This window comes from Oncorhynchus nerka, linkage group LG9a (genome assembly GCF_034236695.1).
Source record: "Oncorhynchus nerka isolate Pitt River linkage group LG9a, Oner_Uvic_2.0, whole genome shotgun sequence".
Lineage (NCBI taxonomy): Eukaryota > Metazoa > Chordata > Actinopteri > Salmoniformes > Salmonidae > Oncorhynchus > Oncorhynchus nerka.
The window spans coordinates 9,878,932-9,900,544 of NC_088404.1; the positions used below are offsets into that span (position 1 = coordinate 9,878,932).

Here is a 21,613-nt window from a genome sequence, read left to right on the forward strand (position 1 = left end):
GTTGTCTCATTGATAACTAGGGACGGTAGGGTCTGTTGTCTCATTGATAACTAGGGAACGGTAGGGCCTGTTGTCTCATCAATAACTAGGACCGGGTAGGGTCTGTTGTCTCATCGATAACTAGGACCAGGTACGGCCTGTTGTCTCATCAATAACTAGGACCGGGTAGGGCCTGTTGTCTCATTGATAACTAGGGTACGGTAGGGTCTGTTGTCTCATTGATAACTAGGGTACGGTAGGGTCTGTTGTCTCATTGATAACTAGGGTACGGTAGGGCCTGTTGTCTCATTGATAACTAGGGTACGGTAGGGCCTGTTGTCTCATTGATAACTAGGGTACGGTAGGGTCTGTTGTCTCATTGATAACTAGGGAACGGTAGGGTCTGTTGTCTCATTGATAACTAGGGTACGGTAGGGCCTGTTGTCTCATCGATAACTAGGACCGGGTACGGCCTGTTGTCTCATCAATAACTAGGACCGGGTAGGGTCTGTTGTCTCATCGATAACTAGGACCGGGTAGGGTCTGTTGTCTCATTGATAACTAGGACCGGGTAGGGTCTGTTGTCTCATCGATAACTAGGACCGGGTAGGGCCTATTGTCTGATCGATAACTAGGACCGGATAATGCCTGTTGTCTCATCAATAACTAGGGTACGGTAGGGTCTGTTGTCTCATCAATAACTAGGGTAGGGTCTGTTGTCTCATCAATAACTAGGGTATGGTAGGGTCTGTTGTCTCATCATTGACTAGGGTACGGTAGATTCTGTTGTCTCATCAATAACTAGGACCGGGTAGGGTCTGTTGTCTCATCAATAACTAGGGTACGGTAGGATCTGTTGTCTCATCAATAACTAGGGTACGGTAGGGTCTGTTGTCTCATCAATAACTAGGGTACGGTAGGGTCTGTTGTCTCATCAATAACTAGGGTAGGGTCTGTAGTCTCATCAATACCTAGGGTACGGTAGGGTCTGTTGTCTCATCAATAACTAGGGTACGGTAGGGTCTGTTGTCTCATCAATAACTAGGGTACGGTAGGGTCTGTAGTCTCATCAATAACTAGGGTAGGGTAGGGTGTGTTGTCTCATCAATAACTAGGGTAGGGTAGGGTCTGTAGTCTCATCAATAACTAGGGTACGGTAGGGTCTGTTGTCTCATCAATAACTAGGGTAGGGTAGGGTCTGTAGTCTCATCGTTAACTAGGGGTTGCGGTAGGGTCTGTAGTCTCATCAATAACTAGGGTAGGGTCTGTAGTCTCATCAATAACTAGGGTACGGTAGGGTCTGTAGTCTCATCAATAACTAGGGTAGGGTGTGTAGTCTCATCAATAACTAGGGTAGGGTAGGGTCTGTTGTCTCATCAATAACTAGGGTAGGGTAGGGTCTGTAGTCTCATCGTTAACTAGGGTACGGTAGGGTCTGTAGTCTCATCAATAACTAGGGTAGGGTAGGGTCTGTTGTCTCATCAATAACTAGGGTAGGGTAGGGTCTGTAGTCTCATCGTTAACTAGGGTACGGTAGGGTCTGTAGTCTCATCAATAACTAGGGTAGGGTCTGTAGTCTCATCAATAACTAGGGTACGGTAGGGTCTGTAGTCTCATCAATAACTAGGGTAGGGTGTGTAGTCTCATCAATAACTAGGGTACGGTAGGGTCTGTAGTCTCATCAATAACTAGGGTAGGGTAGGGTCTGTTGTCTCATCAATAACTAGGGTAGGGTAGGGTCTGTTGTCTCATCAATAACTTGGGTAGGGTAGGGTCTGTTGTCTCATCAATAACTAGGGTACGGTAGGGTCTGTTGTCTCATCAATAACTAGGGTACGGTAGGGTCTGTTGTCTCATCAATAACTAGGGTAGGGTAGGGTCTGTTGTCTCATCAATAACTAGGGTAGGGTAGGGTCTGTTGTCTCATCAATAACTAGGGTAGGGTAGGGTCTGTTGTCTCATCAATAACTAGGGGCGATAGGGTCTGTTGTCTCATCAATAACTAGGGGCTGTTGGTAGGGTCTGTTGTCTCATCAATAACTAGGGTAGGGTAGGGTCTGTTGTCTCATCAATAACTAGGGTAGGGTAGGGTCTGTTGTCTCATCAATAACTAGGGTACGGTAGGGTCTGTTGTCTCATCAATAACTAGGGTACGGTAGGGTCTGTAGTCTCATCAATAACTAGGGTAGGGTAGGGTCTGTTGTCTCATCAATAACTAGGGTAGGGTAGGGTCTGTAGTCTCATCGTTAACTAGGGTAGGGTAGGGTCTGTAGTCTCATCAATAACTAGGGTAGGGTAGGGTCTGTTGTCTCATCAATAACTAGGGTAGGGTAGGGTCTGTAGTCTCATCGTTAACTAGGGTACGGTAGGGTCTGTAGTCTCATCAATAACTAGGGTAGGGTCTGTAGTCTCATCAATAACTAGGGTACGGTAGGGTCTGTAGTCTCATCAATAACTAGGGTAGGGTGTGTAGTCTCATCAATAACTAGGGTACGGTAGGGTCTGTAGTCTCATCAATAACTAGGGTAGGGTAGGGTCTGTTGTCTCAACAATAACTAGGGTAGGGTAGGGTCTGTTGTCTCATCAATAACTAGGGTAGGGTAGGGTCTGTTGTCTCATCAATAACTAGGGTACGGTAGGGTCTGTTGTCTCATCAATAACTAGGGTACGGTAGGGTCTGTTGTCTCATCAATAACTAGGGTAGGGTAGGGTCTGTTGTCTCATCAATAACTAGGGTAGGGTAGGGTCTGTTGTCTCATCAATAACTAGGGTAGGGTAGGGTCTGTTGTCTCATCAATAACTAGGGTACGATAGGGTCTGTAGTCTCATCAATAACTAGGGTACGGTAGGGTCTGTTGTCTCATCAATAACTAGGGTACGGTAGGGTCTGTAGTCTCATCAATAACTAGGGTAGGGTAGGGTCTGTTGTCTCATCAATAACTAGGGTACGGTAGGGTCTGTTGTCTCATCAATAACTAGGGTACGGTAGGGTCTGTAGTCTCATCAATAACTAGGGTAGGGTAGGGTCTGTAGTCTCATCAATAACTAGGGTAGCATTTTGGAGCTGAGCCATTTGCTCGGGCTCTGCTGCTGCAGTACAGTCACATCTGACTAAGATCATAACATGGTGTCAGAAGTGCTTCAACCTAAAGATATAACGCAGGAGAGATTATTTCAAAGAAAATAATCATGTTGAGTTGTCTTTGTTTAAGGTGCTGAAAAGTAGCTAACTGCGAAGCCGTTGCTATGGTTGCTCACAGATTCAGAGCTGCCATGAGCAGAGCGCATGCAGAGTGAGCTAGGCACAGGGAGCCAGTGACAGACAGAGAGGATCAGCTAATGGATTTACTAAGGGAGGAAGTTATTTCTGGTTTCGGGCAAGGCCGGGCCGGGCCTTAAATTTGACAGAAGCATTTGGGCCTGGGTAGGGTAGGGCCTAAGCGTTGTGGCCATGGGTTGGGCTCGGGTGTAAATTCATGCCTGATCTACGCCCATTCCCCTTCTCATCTCCAACAGTTTGTCCTTGTATCCATCTATCTATAATTTACATATTTACCTTACATTGTCTTGTCCTGACTGTCTCGCTGTCTGCCTGCCTCGCTGTCTGCCTGCCTCGCTGTCTGCCTGTCTTGCTGTCTGCCTGTCTCCCTCTCTGCTTGTCTCCCTCTCTGCCGGTCTCCCTCTCTGCCAGTTTTCCTATCTGCCTGTCTCGCTCTCTGCCTGTCTCCCTCTCTGCCTGTCTCGCTGTCTGCCTGTCTCCCTCTCTGCCTGTCTCCCTCTCTGCCGGTTTCCCTCTCTGCCTGTCTCGCTCTCTGCCTGTCTCGCTCTCTGCCTGTCTCGCTGTCTGCCTGTCTCCCTCTCTGCCAGTCTCCCTCTCTGCCAGTCTCCCTCTCTGCCTGTCTCGCTCTCTGCCAATCTCCCTCTCTGCCGGTTTCCCTCTCTGCCGGTTTCCCTCTCTGCCTGTCTCGCTCTCTGCCTGTCTCGCTCTCTGCCTGTCTCCCTCTCTGCCTGTCTCCCTCTCTGCCTGTCTCGATGTCTGCCTGTCTTTCTCTTTCTGCCTGTCTTCCTCTCTGCCTCTCTCTGCCTGTCTCTATTTTTGCCTGTCTCTTTTTGCATGTCTCTCTTTCTGCCTGTCTGCCTGTTTCTAATGCCTAACTTTCCTTTGCCTCGATCACTCTCCTTTTCTCTCTTTCCTCTTCTCTCCTCTCCTCTTCTCTCCTCTCTCTCTTTCCTCTTCTCTCCTCTTCTCTCTTTCCTCTCTCTCCTCTCCTCTTCTCTCCTCTCTCTCCTCTTCCTTTGCCTCGATCACTCTCCTCTTCTCTCTTTCCTCTCGTCTTCTCTCCTCTTCTCTCTTTCCTCTCTCTCCTCTCCTCTTCTCTCCTCTCCTCTCCTCTTCTCTCTTTCCTCTCGTCTTCTCTCCTCTTCTCTTTCCTCTCGTCTTCTCTCCTCTTCTCTTTCCTCTCGTCTTCTCTCCTCTTCTCTCTTTCCTCTCCTCTTCTCTCTTTTCACTTTGTTCTCTCTCTCCTCTTCTCTCTTTCCTCTTGCATTCTCTCTCTCCTTTTCTCTCTTTCCTCTCCTTTTCTCTCTCTCTTTTCTCTCTCCTCTCTTCTCTATTTCCTCTCTTCCATCCTCTTCTCTCTTTCCTCACATCTTCTCTCTCCTCTTCTCTCTCTCTCCTCTTCTCGCTCTCCTCTTCTCTTTCCTCTTCTCTCTTTCCTCTCCTCTCCTCTTCTATCTAATGTGACCTACTTGTTGTGTGTATGTACTGACATGTATGTGGAACTGATAGATACACACACACACTACATGTTCATGTTTTTACATGTACTGGATGTAAATTGTAAAGTCTGTAATGTCTTTTTCATTATGTGTTGGAACCCAGTAAGACTAGTTGTCGCCATTGGCGTCTGCGAATGGGGATCCTAATCAAATCAAAATCCTCTTCTCTCATTCTCTCATTCCTATCTCTTCTCTCATTCCTATCTCTTCTCTCATTCCTTTCTCTTCTCTCATTCCTTTCTCTTCTCTCATTCCTATCTCTTCTCTCATTCCTATCTCTTCTCTCATTCTTCTCATTCCTTTCTCTTCTCTCGTTCCTATCTCTTCTCTCATTCCTATCTCTTCTCTCATTCCTATCTCTTCTCTCATTCCTATCTCTTCTCTCATTCCTATCTCTTCTCTCATTCCTCTCATTCATATCTCTTCTCTCATTCCTATCTCTTCTCTCATTCCTTTCTCTTCTCTCATTCCTTTCTCTTCTCTCATTCCTATCTCTTCTCTCATTCCTATCTCTTCTCTCATTCCTCTCATTCCTTTCTCTTCTCTCGTTCCTATCTCTTCTCTCATTCCTATCTCTTCTCTCTTTCCTCTGAACTGCTGACCGACGCTAGAACGACATTCTGTCTCATCATCTCCAAAGAAACCTCATGTATCTGGACAACCAGGTGGGATAACGCCCTCTTTTACTATTGGACTGATCTATCTGCCACTTTTACTATTGGACTGATCTATCTGCCACTTTTACTATTGGACTGATCTATCTGCCACTTTTACTATTGGACTGATCTATCTGCCACTTTTACTATTGGACTGATCTATCTGCCACTTTTACTATTGGACTGATCTATCTGCCACTTTTACTATTGGACTGATCTATCTGCCACTTTTCAGCCTTGCTGTCTGTCTTGTCTGTGTGTTTTTCTGGATGTTTATGCCTGTCTAAAAGTTCTGATTTTTCCTTGCTGCGTTCAAGATGTCGTCTCATGTAGGTTCACTTTTGAAATGTTTTGAAGTTTGAAAGTATGCAGTGAAAACTAGCCTGTGTGTGTCTTCGGGGGATTTCCCATGGCGTGTGACATTTTGGAATACAGTGTATTTGTAATCTATTATCTATTAGTTTCTATTCATTTTGTCATATTTGTGTGTGTGTGTGTGTGTGTGTGTGTGTGTGTGTGTGTGTGTGTGTGTGTGTGTGTGTGTGTGTGTGTGTGTGGTCTGTCATATAGAGACAAGCAGAACTAGCTGCATCATTTGTCAGTCAGTGAGTGTTGCTCTGCTATAATCTCACTTCCCGTATTGCTCCTCCTCCTCTCCTCCACACTGAAACTACTAGGTGAAGGAAAATCAGCCTTTAATCGTGATGATTCACACGTTGATAGAGAACTCAGCCCCCAGGCCTCAGCTGTACCAGCACCACGTCAGAGTAAGGTCTTGGCCAGCCAACGCTGCCGGCTGAACGTTGCATTCTTTAATCCCCAGTTGTTGTTGTTGTTGTTGTTGTTGGTCCGTCTTGCAACCTGCAAGTCCCTCATGGCGATACACAATAACTCTTTCCTGCAGTGTCACTGTAAAACATGTTATTCATTCAGCTTTTACTTGACTGTCTCCTCTATTGGCTGGAAAGTCATACCACCAATGTAGGCATGGCTTATATACAGTAACACTTTATGATGTGTACTGTATGTTTCACTGTCCAATTAACCCCTCCTCACTGTCGTGTGTGTGTGTGTGTGTGTGTGTGTGTGGCGCTGGGTTTATGTATATTCCCTTACTCTCTGCTATCTACGAAAGTCAAAGAGACTTGGATGTTGGGAAGTTGTTATAGCCTGTTAATAAGTAGAGGACGTTTCTAACCTGACTTGTAAAGTTAGTACTATAGTCTTGTGTTTTTGAAGCAGGGGTCCTTAAAGGGGAGAGTGTGAATTCTGGAACCCTCGTACAAAATTCATTTTTTTATTTGCTACCCTCTTTAAGTACTGACTAGCTAGGGGACTCTAATTGGTGTAACAAAGTGTTGTTGCCAGTGTTGTCCCTGCTGGGGGGACGCTAATTGGTGTGACACAGTGTTGAGTTGCCCGGGGACTATATTTAGTGTGACACAGTATCGTGTTGCCCGGGGACTGTAATTGGTGTGACACAGCTTTGTATTGCCAGTGTTATAGACCAACAGCACAACTCTGTTTCCACCAGTCTTCGTATGGGAAGTGAGAATTTTCACACTTTGAAAAATGAAGTATCTGAAATCACCAAGTCATCGTGGTTCTGTTTTGATATCATGAGCTGAGATATCTAGGCCTGATACCATTTTGTCATTTTAGACCTCACCTTACTTGCTCCCTCGACAGTGTAAGGTGGCCTATGAATTCACGCTGTGTTTTTTGTTTGTTGTGTGGCGATTGTATGATGGTTGGACGTGTGGTATGACATCCCTTCTCTGCCACTTTTGTGACCACCTCAGAAGGTGTAAAAGTGCTGCTGTCTCTCCCTCTGTCCCTCATACGTTGTTGGCATATCACCACGGTGACGGCTGCATCTCCACCACAACCTGACTGTCAGAGACAAGACTCTCCCTTCCCGTGCTAAAACTCCCTGCGATTACAGAAAGCTTTGCATGCTACGTGCGTGGAATGTCACCAACATACCACGTGGTCCACGTGATTTCTCTGTGCTGTTTTGGTGTCAGAAAACTGTGGTGTGTGTGTGTGTGGAAGAGAGAGGGAGACAGATTGATGTTCTTCTGGACTGACTGATATGCTCATGTATTCTGCAAGGAAGGCCCTTACGTTTTCTTTTGGGGGGGGGGGAGTACGGAATGGAATCCAATGCAGTTGAAATTATTTAGAATTATATTGGGGTAGAAGCAATTGAGTACAATGCATTATGGGTTGTGACGTTTATGTGGTAGTATTGACACTAATTAGCAGAGTGACAGGACACCTCTCAAACTCTTTCCTCTTACTGCCCTTGTTATTTAGTCCAAACTCAGGATGAGGCTCTTCACTCTACTAGGAGCTAAAAGGAAAGGGGAAAAGTCAACCAATCCTGTTTATAACAACACTGGGGCCTGGACCACAGATACTAGACAAACACTGGGGCCTGGACCACAGATACTAGACAAACACTGGGGCCTGGACCACAGATACCAGATAAACACTGGGCCTGGACCACAGATACTAGATAAACACTGGGTCCTGGACCACAGATACTAGACAAACACTGGGGCCTGAACCCCAGATACTAGACACACACTGGGCCTGGACCACAGATACTAGATAAACACTGGGGCCTGGATCACAGATACTAGACAAACACTGGGGCCTGGACCACAGATACTAGATAAACACTGGGGCCTGGATCACAGATACTAGACAAACACTGGGCCTGGACCACAGATACTAGACAAACACTGGGGCCTGGATCACAGATACTAGATAAACACTGGGCCTGGACCACAGATACTAGATAAACACTGGGCCTGGACCACAGATACTAGATAAACACTAGGGCCTGGATCACAGATACTAGATAAACACTGGGCCTGGACCACAGATACTAGATAAACACTGGGGCCTGGATCACAGATACTAGACAAACACTGGGGCCTCACAGATACTAGACAACAAACACTGGGGCCTGGACCACAGATACTAGATAAACACTGGGGCCTGGATCACAGATACTAGACAAACACTGGGCCTGGACCACAGATACTAGACAAACACTGGGGCCTGGACCACAGATACTAGATAAACACTGGGCCTGGACCACATATACTAGATAAACACTGGGGCCTGGATCACAGATACTAGACAAACACTGGGGCCTGGACCACAGATACTAGACAAACACTGGGACCTGGACTACAGATACTAGACAAACACTGGGGCCTGGATCACAGATACTAGACAAACACTGGGACCTGGACTACAGATACTAGCCAAAAATGGAAATTACATCACTTTATACTAATACATTAGCTCAGAGAAAGATATTTTCTACTAACATTTTTTTGATTGACACCCCTAAATATTTGTATGAATAAAGTAGTCCAAAGTGTACTAATTGGTTCCTTATTCCTAGAACACAATGACTACATAAAACGTGTGACTCTACAAACCTGTTGGATGCATTAGTTGTTTGTTTTGGTTGTGTTTCACATTATTTTGATCCCAAATTAATGTTAAATAATGTATTGTGTCATTTTGGAGTCACTCTTATCGTTAATAAGAATGGAATGTTTTTATATACTTCTACGGTCCAATGACAAACCTGTTGGCACCCGTTCAATTTTATAAACTTTATTTATCCACAAGGTGCTATTATTGCTGGCAGACATAAGATACCAGTTGAAATATAATAATGTACATTACTTATGCTGAACAAAAAAAATATAAATGCAACATGCAACAATTTCAAAGAGTTTTGTAATTTTTTTCGTTTTATTTAACTAGGCAGTTCAGTTAATATAAAGAAATCAGTCAATTGTCTCTAGAATTGAAAGAAGCTGGATGTGGAGGTCATGGGCTGACGTGGTAACACGTGGTCTGCGGTTGGGAGGCCGGTTGGACGTACTGACAAATGATCTAAAGCGCCGTTGGATGCGGCTTATGGTAGAGAAACTAACATGAAATGATCTGGCAACAGCTCTGGTAGAAATTCCTGCTGTCAGCATACCAATTGCACACTGCCTCAAAACTTGAGACATCGGTGGCATAGTGTTGTAACAAAACTGCACATTTTAAAGTGGCCTTTTATTGTCCCAAGCACAAGGTGCACCTGTGTAATGCTTATGCTGTTTAGTCAGCTTCTTGATATGCCACACCTGTCAGGTGGATGGATTATCTTGGCGAGGGAGAAATGCTCAGTAACAGGGGTGTAAACAAATTTGTGCACAAAATTTGGAAGAAATGTTTTTTTGTGTGTTTATGGAACATTTCTCAAAAAAAAAATCATTTTTTTCCCCAGCTCATTAAACATGAGACCAACACTTTACATGTTGTGTTTTATATGTTTGTTAGGTGTAGTAATACAAGCACTACAGGTGCAGTAGTCCATACAGGACAGTAACAGAGCATTGTCATGAAGCTGCATTAGATCTGATTCTACCTATAGGCTATGTGTGTTTGTGTCTTTATGTCCGTCTAACAACTGTCCTTCCTACAGATGAGCCCAGAGGACCACAGGGAACACGCCTACATGTGCAGCCCCGAGGAGGTTGACATCGATGTAAGTTCAACACTTCCTGATCCGCCATACTACTGCTGTACTGCTGTACTACTACAGACCTGGTACCTGGAGTTTTATATAGTTCACTGTGTTCTTACCTTCCCCCTGGGTCGTTGTCTCTAGAAAGATAACCTGTGTTGTTTTCTCTAGAATGATAACTTGGGCTATCTGATCTCTAGAAATATAACCAGTGTTGTTTTCTCTAGAAAGATAACTTGGGCTATCTGATCTCTAGAATGATAACCTGGGCTATCTGATCTCTAGAAAGATAACCTGTGTTGTTTTCTCTAGAAAGATAACTTGGGCTATCTGATCTCTAGAAATATAACCAGTGTTGTTTTCTCTAGAACGATAACCTGGGCTATCTGATCTCTAGAAAGATAACCTGGGCTATCTGATCTCTAGAAAGATAACCTTTGCTATCTGATCTCTAGAATGATAACCTGGGCTATCTGATCTCTAGAAAGATAACCTGGGCTATCTGATCTCTAGAAAGATAACCTTTGCTATCTGATCTCTAGAAAGATAACCTGTGCTATCTGATCTCTAGAAAGATAACCTGGGCTATCTGATCTCTAGAAAGATAACCTGTGCTATCTGATCTCTAGAAAGATAACCTGGGCTATCTGATTTAATGACCCATAATGATGTGTCTCCTTAGGCCAAGCTGAGCAGGTTGTGTGAACAGGACAAGGTTGTGAGGATACGTGAGGACAAGCTCCAGCAGCTACACAGAGAGAAGGTAAAGGATCTGTCTACAGTGCACCATGTTGTTGTCTGTCTGGCACTATCTATTCACCACGTACTGCATTCAACAAGTGGGCCCAATATGTAGCTGTCATAAAGCTTTCGCTACTTGGCGATTTTTGTCAACATGTCATGACACCTATCATAAGTGCTGGAAAATCACATGGACAATTACACTGCCTTGACACTTGTCATCCAGAGATACAAGATGTCATGTTTATAATGACACTGTGTTCCGGTGCCTGAAGTGAACTTTTCCGATATGTAACGGTGGTCCCGTCTACAGCACACCCTGGAGACAGCCCTGCTGTCGGCCAGTCAGGAGATAGAGATGAGTGCTGATAACCCAGCAGCCGTACACAGTGTTATCCAGCAGAGAGACGTGCTGCAAAGCGGCCTGCTCAGCACCTGTAGAGAACTGTCACGAGTCAACACTGTGAGTTAATACATATATCCACTCTACACGCAGATACAAAAACACTGAAATCTTACCAGAGAGGAGAGTTAGTGAACTCTCTTTCCCTACCCCAGGAGTTGGAGCGGTCGTGGAGGGAGTATGAGAAGCTGGAGGGAGACGTCTCATTAGCCAAGGACAACCTGCTGGAGCAGCTAGAGGCCCTGGGGAGCCCTCAGGTAAACCACAACAACCCCCACCTTACTCTGTGGGAGTATGTAGTTGATGAAGAATAGGGGTCCCAGCACCGAGCCCTGGGGAACACCCTGTGTGACTTTGTTAGTGTCAGACGTGTAGCCATCGAGAAATATTAAGGGTTTCCTGTTAGTGAGGTAATTTTACTCCCATGGATGGGTAGGTGGAGGGATGGGTGGATGGATAGATGGGGGTAAAATTGCGAGGGAGTAAGAACTACAGGGATTTCTCTCGTGCTCTTTTATCTGTCTCTCTCTCAATTTTCTCAATTCAATTCAAGGGGCTTTATTGGCATGGGAAACATGTGTTAACATTACCAAAGCAAGTGAGGTAGATAATATACAAAAGTGAAATAAACAATAAAAATGAACAGTAAACATTACACATACAGACGTTTCTTTCTCTCTCTCCCTCTCTTTTATTTATCTCTTTCTCTCTTTAATATCTCTCTCTCGTTCTCTCTTATAACATTCTCTTTTCATTTAGACAGAAAAAAAGCCTTCTTCTTCCCACCATTCTTGATTAATGTATTCCTCAGTCAGAGCCCAGATTCATTACTGTAGCCTCAAAGAGATGGCAGCATCAGCCTCTATGCCCTTCACACACACACACACACACACACACACACACACACACACACACACACACAGAGACACACACACACACACACACACACACACACACACACACACAAGCCTGTCATCAGCAGAGTGTGTCTTATTGTCTGCTCCTCTTTTCCCTCAGGCCTAATGGAAGGATTATCTGAGATAGATAAGAGCTCACTGCTCACCTTTCTCTCTCAATTCGATTCAATGGGCTTTTATTGGCACGGGAAAAACATATGTTAGCATTGCCAAAGCGAGTGAAATAGAAAATAAACAAAAGTGAAATACTGTAAACAATTAAAATGAACAGTAAACATTACACTCACAGACGTTTCAAAAGAATAAAGACATTACAAATGTCATATTATGTCTATATACAGTGTTGAAACAATGTACAAATGGTTAAAGTACAAAAGGGAAAATGCATAAACATAAATATGGGTTGCATTTTCAATGGTGTTTGTTCTTCACTGGTTGCCCTTTTTTGTGGCAACAGGTCACACATCTTGCTGCTGTGACGGCACACTGTGGAATTTCACCCAGTAGATATGGGAGTTTATCAAAAATGGTTTTGTTTTCTAATTCTTTGTGGATCTGTGTAATCTAAGGGAAATATGTGTCTAATAAGGTCATACATTTGGCAGGAGGTTAGGAAGTGCAGCTCAGTTTCCACCTCATTCTGTGGGCAGTGAGCACATAGCCTTGTGTTGCTGTCCTGGGGCTGTCTGTGGGGTCTGTTTGTGTTAGTGAACAGGGCCCCAGAACCTGCTTGCTTAGGGGACTCTTCTCCAGGTTCATCTCTCTGTAGGTGATGGCTTTGTTATGGAAGGTTTGGGAATCGCTTCCTTTTAGGTGGTTATAGAATGTAAAGGCTCTTTTCTGGATTTTGATAATTAGTGGGTATCGGCCTAAATCTGCTCTGCATGCATTATTTGGTGTTCTACGTTGTACACAAGGATATTTTTGCAGAATTCTGCGTGCAGAGTCTCAATTTGTCAATTCTTGGTTGGTGAGCGGACCCCAGACCTCACAACCATAAAGGGCAATGGGCTCTATGACTGGGTGAGCGGACCCCAGACCTCACAACCATAAAGGGCAATGGGTTCTATGACTGGGTGAGCGGACCCCAGACCTCACAACCATAAAGGGCAATGGGTTCTATAACTGGGTGAGCGGACCCCAGACCTCACAACCATAAAAGGCAATGGGTTCTATGACTGGGTGAGCGGACCCCAGACCTCACAACCATAAAGGGCAATGGGCTCTATGACTGGGTGAGCGGACCCCAGACCTCAAAACCATAAAAGGCAATGGGTTCTATGACTGGGTGAGTGGACCCCAGACCTCAAAACCATAAAAGGCAATGGGTTCTATGACTGGGTGAGCGGACCCCAGACCTCACAACCATAAAGGGCAATGGGTTCTATGACTGGGTGAGCGGACCCCAGACCTCACAACCATAAAGGGCAATGGGCTCTATGACTGGGTGAGCGGACCCCAGACCTCACAACCATAAAGGGCAATGGGTTCTATGACTGGGTGAGCGGACCCCAGACCTCACAACCATAAAGGGCAATGGGTTCTATGACTGGGTGAGCGGACCCCAGACCTCAAAACCATAAAGGGCAATGGGTTCTATGACTGGTTCAAGTATTTTTAGCCAGATCCTAATATGGATGTTGAATTTTATGTTCCTTTTGATGGCATAGAAGGCCCTTCTTGCCTTGTCTCTCAGATCGTTCACAGCTTTGTGGAAGTTACCTGTGGCGCTGATGTTTAGGCCAAGGTATGTATAGTTTTTTGTGTGCTCTAGGGAAACGGTGTCTAGATGGAATTTGTATTTGAGGTCCTGGTGACTGGACCTTTATTGGAACACCATTATTTTGGTCTAACTGAGATTCACTGTCAGGGCCCAGGTCTGTCAGGGCCCAGGTCTGTCAGGGCCCAGGTCTGTCAGGGCCCAGGTCTGACAGAATCTGTGCAGAAGATCTACAGTACCAGTCAAAAGTTTGGACACACCGACTCATTCCAGGGTTTTTCTTTATTTTTTACTTTTTTCTACATTGCAGAATAATAGTGAAGACATCAAAACTATGAAATAACTTATTTGGAATCATGTAGTAACCAACAAAATGTTAAATGGATCAAAATATATTTTATATTTGAGATTCTTCATAGTTTTTTGGCATTCCATACTACTTTCCTTCCATCTATAGCATTTATTCATATTATTCAGTTTCTGTGGCTTTGATGCTTCATGACTCAGTATTGCTCTGTTCAAGTAGACTGTGATTCTTCTGTCATCTGATAGGGATGTCAGTGGGCTGACTGTGAACGCTCTGAGAGACTCTGGGTTGAGGTCGGTGATAAAGTAGTCTACAGTACTACTGACAAGAGATGAGCTATAGGTGTCGCTACCATAGGAGTCCCCTCGAAGCCTACCATTGACTATGTACATACCCAGCGTGCGACAGAGCTGCAGGAGTTGTGACCCGTTTTTGTTAGTTATGTTGTGTTTGATGTGCCTAAGGGGGTGTATGGGGGAGGGAATGCTGTCACCTCCTGGTAGGTGTTTGTCCCCCTGTGTGCTGAGGGTGGAAGGTTCTTGTCCAGTTCTGGCATTTATGTCGCCACAGACTAGTACATGTCCCTGGGCCTGGAAATATTCCCCCTTCCCCTCTCTCTCTTTCCTCTCCCCCTCTCTCTCCCTCCCCCTCTCTCTCCCCCTCCTGCTTTCTCCCCCCCCACTCTCTCTCCTCTCCCCCTCTCTCTCTCTCCCTCCCCCTCTCTCTCTCTCCCTCCCCCTCTCTCTCCCTCCTCTCTCTCTCTCCCTCCCCCTCTCTCTCCCTCCCCCTCTCTCTCCCCCTCCTGCTTTCTCTCCCCTCCCCCCACTCTCTCTCCTCTCCCCCTGTCTCTCTCTCCCTCCCCCCTCTCTCTCCCCCTCCCTCTCTCTCCCCCTCTCTCTCTCTCCCTCCCCCTCTCTCTCCCTCCCCCTCTCTCTCTCTCCCTCCCCCTCTCTCCCCCTCCCGCTTTCTCTCTCTTTTTCTTTCTGTCCAATTTACATTGTTAATTTACAAGCTGTGTGTGTGTGTGTTCAGACGGAGCCTCCCAGCCATCAGCATGTCCACATCCAGAAGGAGCTGTGGAGGATCCAGGACGTGATGGAGGCCCTCAACAAGAACAAGACCCAGAGACACACAGACACACAGGGACACTACGGCTCCACACCCATCTCCAACATACACAAGAGTGAGGTGAGGACCAGAGAAAATGCTAGCAAGCACGCACACGGATGGACAGACAGGCACGCATACACACTCACACCACACACACTCACACCACACACACTCACACCACACACACTCACACCACACACACTCACTCACACACACTCACTCACACACACTCACACCACACACACACACTCACACCATACACACTCACACCACACACACTCACACCACACACACTCACACCACACACACTCACACCACACACACTCACTCACACACACTCACTCACACACACTCACACCACACACACTCACACCACACACACACACTCACACCATACACACTCACACCACACACACTCACACCACACACACTCACAACACACACACTCACACCACACACACTCACTCACACACACTCACACCACACACACTCACACACACACACACACTCACACCATACACACTCACACTACACACACTCACACCACCCACACTCACACACTCACACCATACACACTCACACCACACACACACATACACACACTCACACACTCACACCACACACACTCACACACACATACACTCACACCACACACACTCACACATACACACACTCACACATACACACACTCACACATACACACACTCACACATACACACTCACACATACACACACTCACACATACACACTCACACCACACACACACCACACACACTCACACCACACACACTCATACCACACACACTCACTCACACACACTCACACCATACACACACTCACACCACACACACTCACTCACACACACACACTCACACCACACATACACACTCACACACACACACACTCACACCACACATACACACTCACACCACACGCACTCACTCACACACACACACTCACTCACACGCATACACACTCACACCACACACACTCACTCACACGCATACACACTCACACCACACACACTCACTCACACCACACACACACACTCACACACACACACTCACACCACACACTCACACCACACACACACACGTGGACTAGACTCGTTGGTTGTACAGTATGTCCGACCTTCGTCGTCCCTACTGTGTCTCGTCGGTAACAGGGCTGGCTAGTAGTTACCCCACAGGCAGGACGGGGCTCATGTATCAACTACTCCTATCCTGTTGAGTCTCTGCCTTGTACGTCTTTATTCGTTTGTTTACCCGTTTGTGATGTTGTTGAGCTCCTCCGCGTTAAACAGGTGTCGTCCCCACGCAGGTCTCCAGGTTTATTAGAACAAAAGAAATGTCGCAAAGACGAAAACGTCAGCTGTAGGAGAGACATGTTGTAAAGATCCACATCGCTTTTTATCTGTTCGACGGGTGGATTTTTCTTTTGTCTAATTGTCTTTTTTGTGGTAAATGATAATGGAAACAGTGTTTTTTTATTTTATAAATACTGATTGCCGTGATGTTATCACGTAGGCTAACTGTAAAGCTGCACATTTCATTCTAAATGCCCTACTGCTTGCAAAATCCATTTATTCAACTCTTTAAAAAAATATAATATTTATTTACAGGACAAAGATTGTCCTGACTTTCAAGAATGCCTGAATTGCATCGCCTTGCTTTTCTGATTGGCTGGATGCAAGTTTTATCATCCAATGATTACAGATATACAGGAGTGTAAGTGTCACCATGAAACGGACCGTGATAATTATTAGAATATGGCAAATATTTAGTCTTTATGTTATCTTTAGTCTTTATATTATCTTTAGTCTTTATATTATCTTTAGTCTTTATATTATCTTTAGTCTATATTATCTTTAGTCTTTATATTATCTTTAGTTTTATGTTATCTTTAGTCTATATTATCTTTAGTCTTTATGTTATCTTTAGTCTTTATATTATCTTTAGTCTTTATGTTATCTTTAGTCTTTATATTATCTTTAGTCTTTATATTATCTTTAGTCTTTATATTATCTTTAGTCTTTATATTATCTTTAGTCTTTATATTATCTTTAGTCTTTATATTATCTTTAGTCTATATTATCTTTAGTCTTTATATTATCTTTAGTCTTTATGTTATCTTTAGTCTATATTATCTTTAGTCTTTATGTTATCTTTAGTCTTTATGTTATCTTTAGTCTTTATATTATCTTTAGTCTTTGTATTATATTTAGTCTTTATATTATCTTTAGTCTTTATATTATCTTTAGTCTTTATATTATCTTTATATTATCTTTAGTCTTTATATGATCTTTAGTGTTTATATTATATTTAATCTTTATATTATCTTTAGTCTTTATATTATCTTTAGTCTTTATATTATCTTTAGTCTTTATATGATCTTTAGTGTTTATATTATCTTTAGTCTTTATATTATCTTTAGTCTATATTATCTTTAGTCTTTATATGATCTTTAGTGTTTATATTATCTTTAGTCTTTATATTATCTTTAGTCTTTATATTATCTTTAGTCTTTATATTATATTTAGTCTTTATGTTATCTTTAGTCTATATATTATCTTTAGTCTTTGTATTATCTTTAGTCTTTATGTTATCTTTAGTCTATATATTATCTTTAGTCTTTGTATTATCCATGCTGGTTTTTACGGGCTACTTAAGACATGAAATATAGGTGGAAGGGCATACAGGCTATGGCCAGTTAATTCATGTGCAATGTATCTAAATGGATCAAGGAAACTCATCAACCACGTTGTTTTTTCTCTCGACATTCCTGTGTTTTTGTGAAAAATCCATCTTTTTTTATAAGGTGTGACATCATAACGTTCCAGCTGTTTTTATCAAAACAAGACAGTTCATTGGAAACGCACAGCAGCAGGAAATGTATTTTCTCGGCAAACTTTCTAAATGTCGACAAAAATATTGCTGGAAAAAGTTCATTTAAAAATGGCTAGTGAGTATAACCTGTTATAAATAAAGTTGTAATTTTAAAGAAAGGTTCAGGTAGGCAGCTTAATTCTCTTCAAAAATGTTATTGTTGCCACATTTACTGAGACAAGCTCCTTTTCAAAGCAATGTTGTATAAATAAAGGTTAAATAACATCTCTAGGAGGAGGTGGAGGACCTCTCAGCTCCCCCAAGACCGCCCTTACCCCAGGCCTACGAGCCCAACAGCCCTGCTGTACCCCCCCTCCCCTCTCGTGTTGCCTCCAGCGGGCGACCGGCACCCCCACCGCCACCACACCGGAGTCCAGAGGACAGGGACAGGAAGGCCGGCCAGAGGAACGGAACACACAGCGTAAGCTGTCGACCTCTGACTAATGGCAGCATGACTCAACCCTGTGCTGTCGTCCCTCATCGTTGCCTGATCCCTCTTGATTTATTTCAACATCATATTGGTGGACATATTTTGGGATTCTTTTCAGTGTTCCTCATCATATTTTTTTCCTTTACCCGCTTGATTTGTGAATCATTCACATTTCCCCTTTTTCAATATAATTCTGGTGAACTTTTTCATTATTTTTGGAGTTTTCCCATGATCCTTGCTGCTCATAAATGTGGATGTGTTTTTTGGTCGTGTTTTATTTCATCATGACGACCGTCCAGCGTTTGCTGCTGCTGATCGTCAAACATCTGATATTACTTCAGCTTGCTTTGTGATTCATCCACATTTCTGTTTGTTTGTTTTCTTTCCGTTGATTTGGTTTCTGTCGTTTTGGCAGTTATTTAATTTCACTTGACTGGTTTTGTTTGTATTTTACGGTTGGTTAGTTTGTTGTCCATTTGTTGTCCAGATCATGGCCATTTGATTTAAACTCATCAGCATGTCTTCACTGTGAATCATTTCTTTACCCATCTTTCCTCATGTCAGTGTGTGTACTGACCTCTCTTTCCTCCTGTATGTTCCTGACCTCTTTCTCCTCTCCCACTGTAGGGTCCTGACCTCTCTCTCTCCTCTCTCCCTGTAGGGTCCTGACCTCTCTCTCTCCTCTCCCCCTGTAGGGTCCTGACCTCTCCTCTCTCCCTGTAGGGTCCTGACCTCTCTCTCTCCTCTCCCCCTGTAGGGTCCTGACCTCTCTCTCTCTCCTCTCCCCCTGTAGGGTCCTGACCTCTCTCTCCTCTCTCCCTGTAGGGTCCTGACCTCTCTCTCTCTCCTCTCCCCCTGTAGGGTCCTGACCTCTCTCATCTCCCCCTGTAGGGTCCTGACCTCTCTCTCTCCTCTCTCCCTGTAGGGTCCTGACCTCTCTCTCCTCTCTCCCTGTAGGTTCCTGACCTCTCTCTCCTCTCCCCCTGTAGGGTCCTGACCTCTCTCTCCTCTCCCCCTGTAGGGTCCTGACCTCTCCTCTCTCCCTGTAGGGTCCTGACCTCTCTCTCTCCTCTCCCCCTGTAGGGTCCTGACCTCTCTCTCTCTCCTCTCCCCCTGTAGGGTCCTGACCTCTCTCTCCTCTCTCCCTGTAGGGTCCTGACCTCTCTCTCTCTCCTCTCCCCCTGTAGGGTCCTGACCTCTCTCATCTCCCCCTGTAGGGTCCTGACCTCTCTCTCTCCTCTCTCCCTGTAGGGTCCTGACCTCTCTCTCCTCTCCTCTCTCCCTGTAGGGTCCTGATCTCTCTCTCTCTCCTCTCTCCCTGTAGGGTCCTGACCTCTCTCTCTCTCTCTCTCTCTCTCTCTCTCTCTCCTCTTTCCCTGTAGGGTCCTGACCTCTCTCTCTCTCCTCTCTCCCTGTAGGGTCCTGACCTCTCTCTCTCCTCTCTCCCTGTAGGGTCCTGACCACTCTCTCTCTCTCCTCTTTCCCTGTAGGGTCCTGACCTCTCTCTCCTCTCTCCCTGTAGGGTCCTGACCTCTCTCTCTCTCTCCTCTTTCCCTGTAGGGTCCTGACTACAGGCTGTATAAGAGTGAACCAGAGTTGACCACCGTAGCAGAGGTGGATGAAACCAACGGAGAGGACAGATCAGAACAGTCTGACAGAGACCCAGCAAACACAAAAGGTACACACACACACACACACACACACACACACACACACACACTGAGACCAGAGACCCTTCAAACACCAAGGATTAAGTACACACATAAAAAATAATGTATCAAGGGGCCTCCCGAGTGGTGCAGTGGTCTTAGGCACTAGAGGGGCGCTATCTGTGCCACTAGAGATCCTGGTTCAAGTCCAGGCTCTGTCGCAGCCTGCTGCGACCGGGAGACCCACGGGGCGGTGCGCAATTGGCCCAGCGTCGTCCAGGTAAGGGGAGGGTTTGGCCACCAGTGATGTCCCATCGCGCACTAGCGTCTCCTGTGGCGGGCCGGGCGCAGTGCACGCTGACACAGTCGCCAGGTTTCCGGTGTTTCCTCTGGAAACCTGCTTCCTGGTTAAGTGGGCATCGTGTCAAGTGCGGCTTGGTTGTGTATCGGATGACACACGGCTCTCGACCTTCGCCTCTCCTGAGTCCGTAGGGTAGTTGCAGCGATGAGTGACTGCAACTACCAATTGGGGAGAAAAAGAGTTTAAAAAAAATAATAATCATTATGAATCATTGTTTGCGGCTCTCAGTTGGAAAAGCAGTCTAGAGCCACACTGTTGTAGAGCTAATAACAATATAATTGTTTTTATACCCATTTTCTGTCTAAAATATATGTAAACCAGAGCATAAATGTCTGAACTAGAGTGTTGTTGTTGCATGTACAACTTGTCTAAGTCCCCTCATGTACTGATTTCAGTGTTTGGCTGTGGATGGACTGTGTTGTTGTTGCATGTACAACTTGTCTAAGTCCCCTCATGTACTGATTTCAGTGTTTGGCTGTGGATGGACTGTGTTGTTGTTGCATGTACAACTTGTCTAAGTCCCCTCATGTACTGATTTCAGTGTTTGGCTGTGGATGGACTGTGTTGTTGTTGCATGTACAACTTGTCTAAGTCCCCTCATGTACTGATTTCAGTGTTTGGCTGTGGATGGACTGTGTTGTTGTTGCATATACAACTTGTCTAAGTCCCCTCATGTACTGATTTCAGTGTTTGGCTGTGGATGGACTGTGTTGTTTGAGTGGATTGTTGCCATATTGGCAGTTAATTTGAACAAATGTATGGAATCATTCCTTTAACCTTTAACCTTTTCACACGTGAGTTCTAAATATCTCGGAACGGTCCGTCCCCCCCAGGCGTGAGATGTTTTATACATGTGATGTCTGAATATCTCGTAACGGTCCGTCCCCCCCAGGCGTGAGATGTTTTATACACGTGATGTCTGAATGCACTCACCACACCAACATGTGATTCAGCTGAATGTTTTGGACTCAAGTATTTGAGGGTACATTGTACTTGGATTTAGCATTGGAACACGCCAACAACCTTTTGACCATGAACTTTTAGTAACTTCTTATCATAAAAACTCTCCTGGTCAAAAGACTTCCATTGCAATGAATCAAATGGCCATCTGGACTATTTGCATTGAC

General features: G+C 44.8%; 1 protein-coding gene across 1 annotated transcript in view; it reads left to right on the forward strand.

The window, feature by feature from the left end:
* Positions 1–21,613, forward strand: part of LOC115115443 (pleckstrin homology domain-containing family A member 5-like) — a 291,617-nt gene that overhangs the window by 245,852 nt on the left and 24,152 nt on the right. The window contains 10 exon segments of the mRNA XM_065022294.1: positions 5,370–5,423; positions 5,732–5,743; positions 6,092–6,181; positions 9,922–9,984; positions 10,646–10,726; positions 11,018–11,167; positions 11,263–11,364; positions 15,084–15,239; positions 18,279–18,467; positions 20,037–20,154. Coding sequence (XP_064878366.1) covers positions 5,370–5,423; positions 5,732–5,743; positions 6,092–6,181; positions 9,922–9,984; positions 10,646–10,726; positions 11,018–11,167; positions 11,263–11,364; positions 15,084–15,239; positions 18,279–18,467; positions 20,037–20,154 — 1,015 coding nt within the window.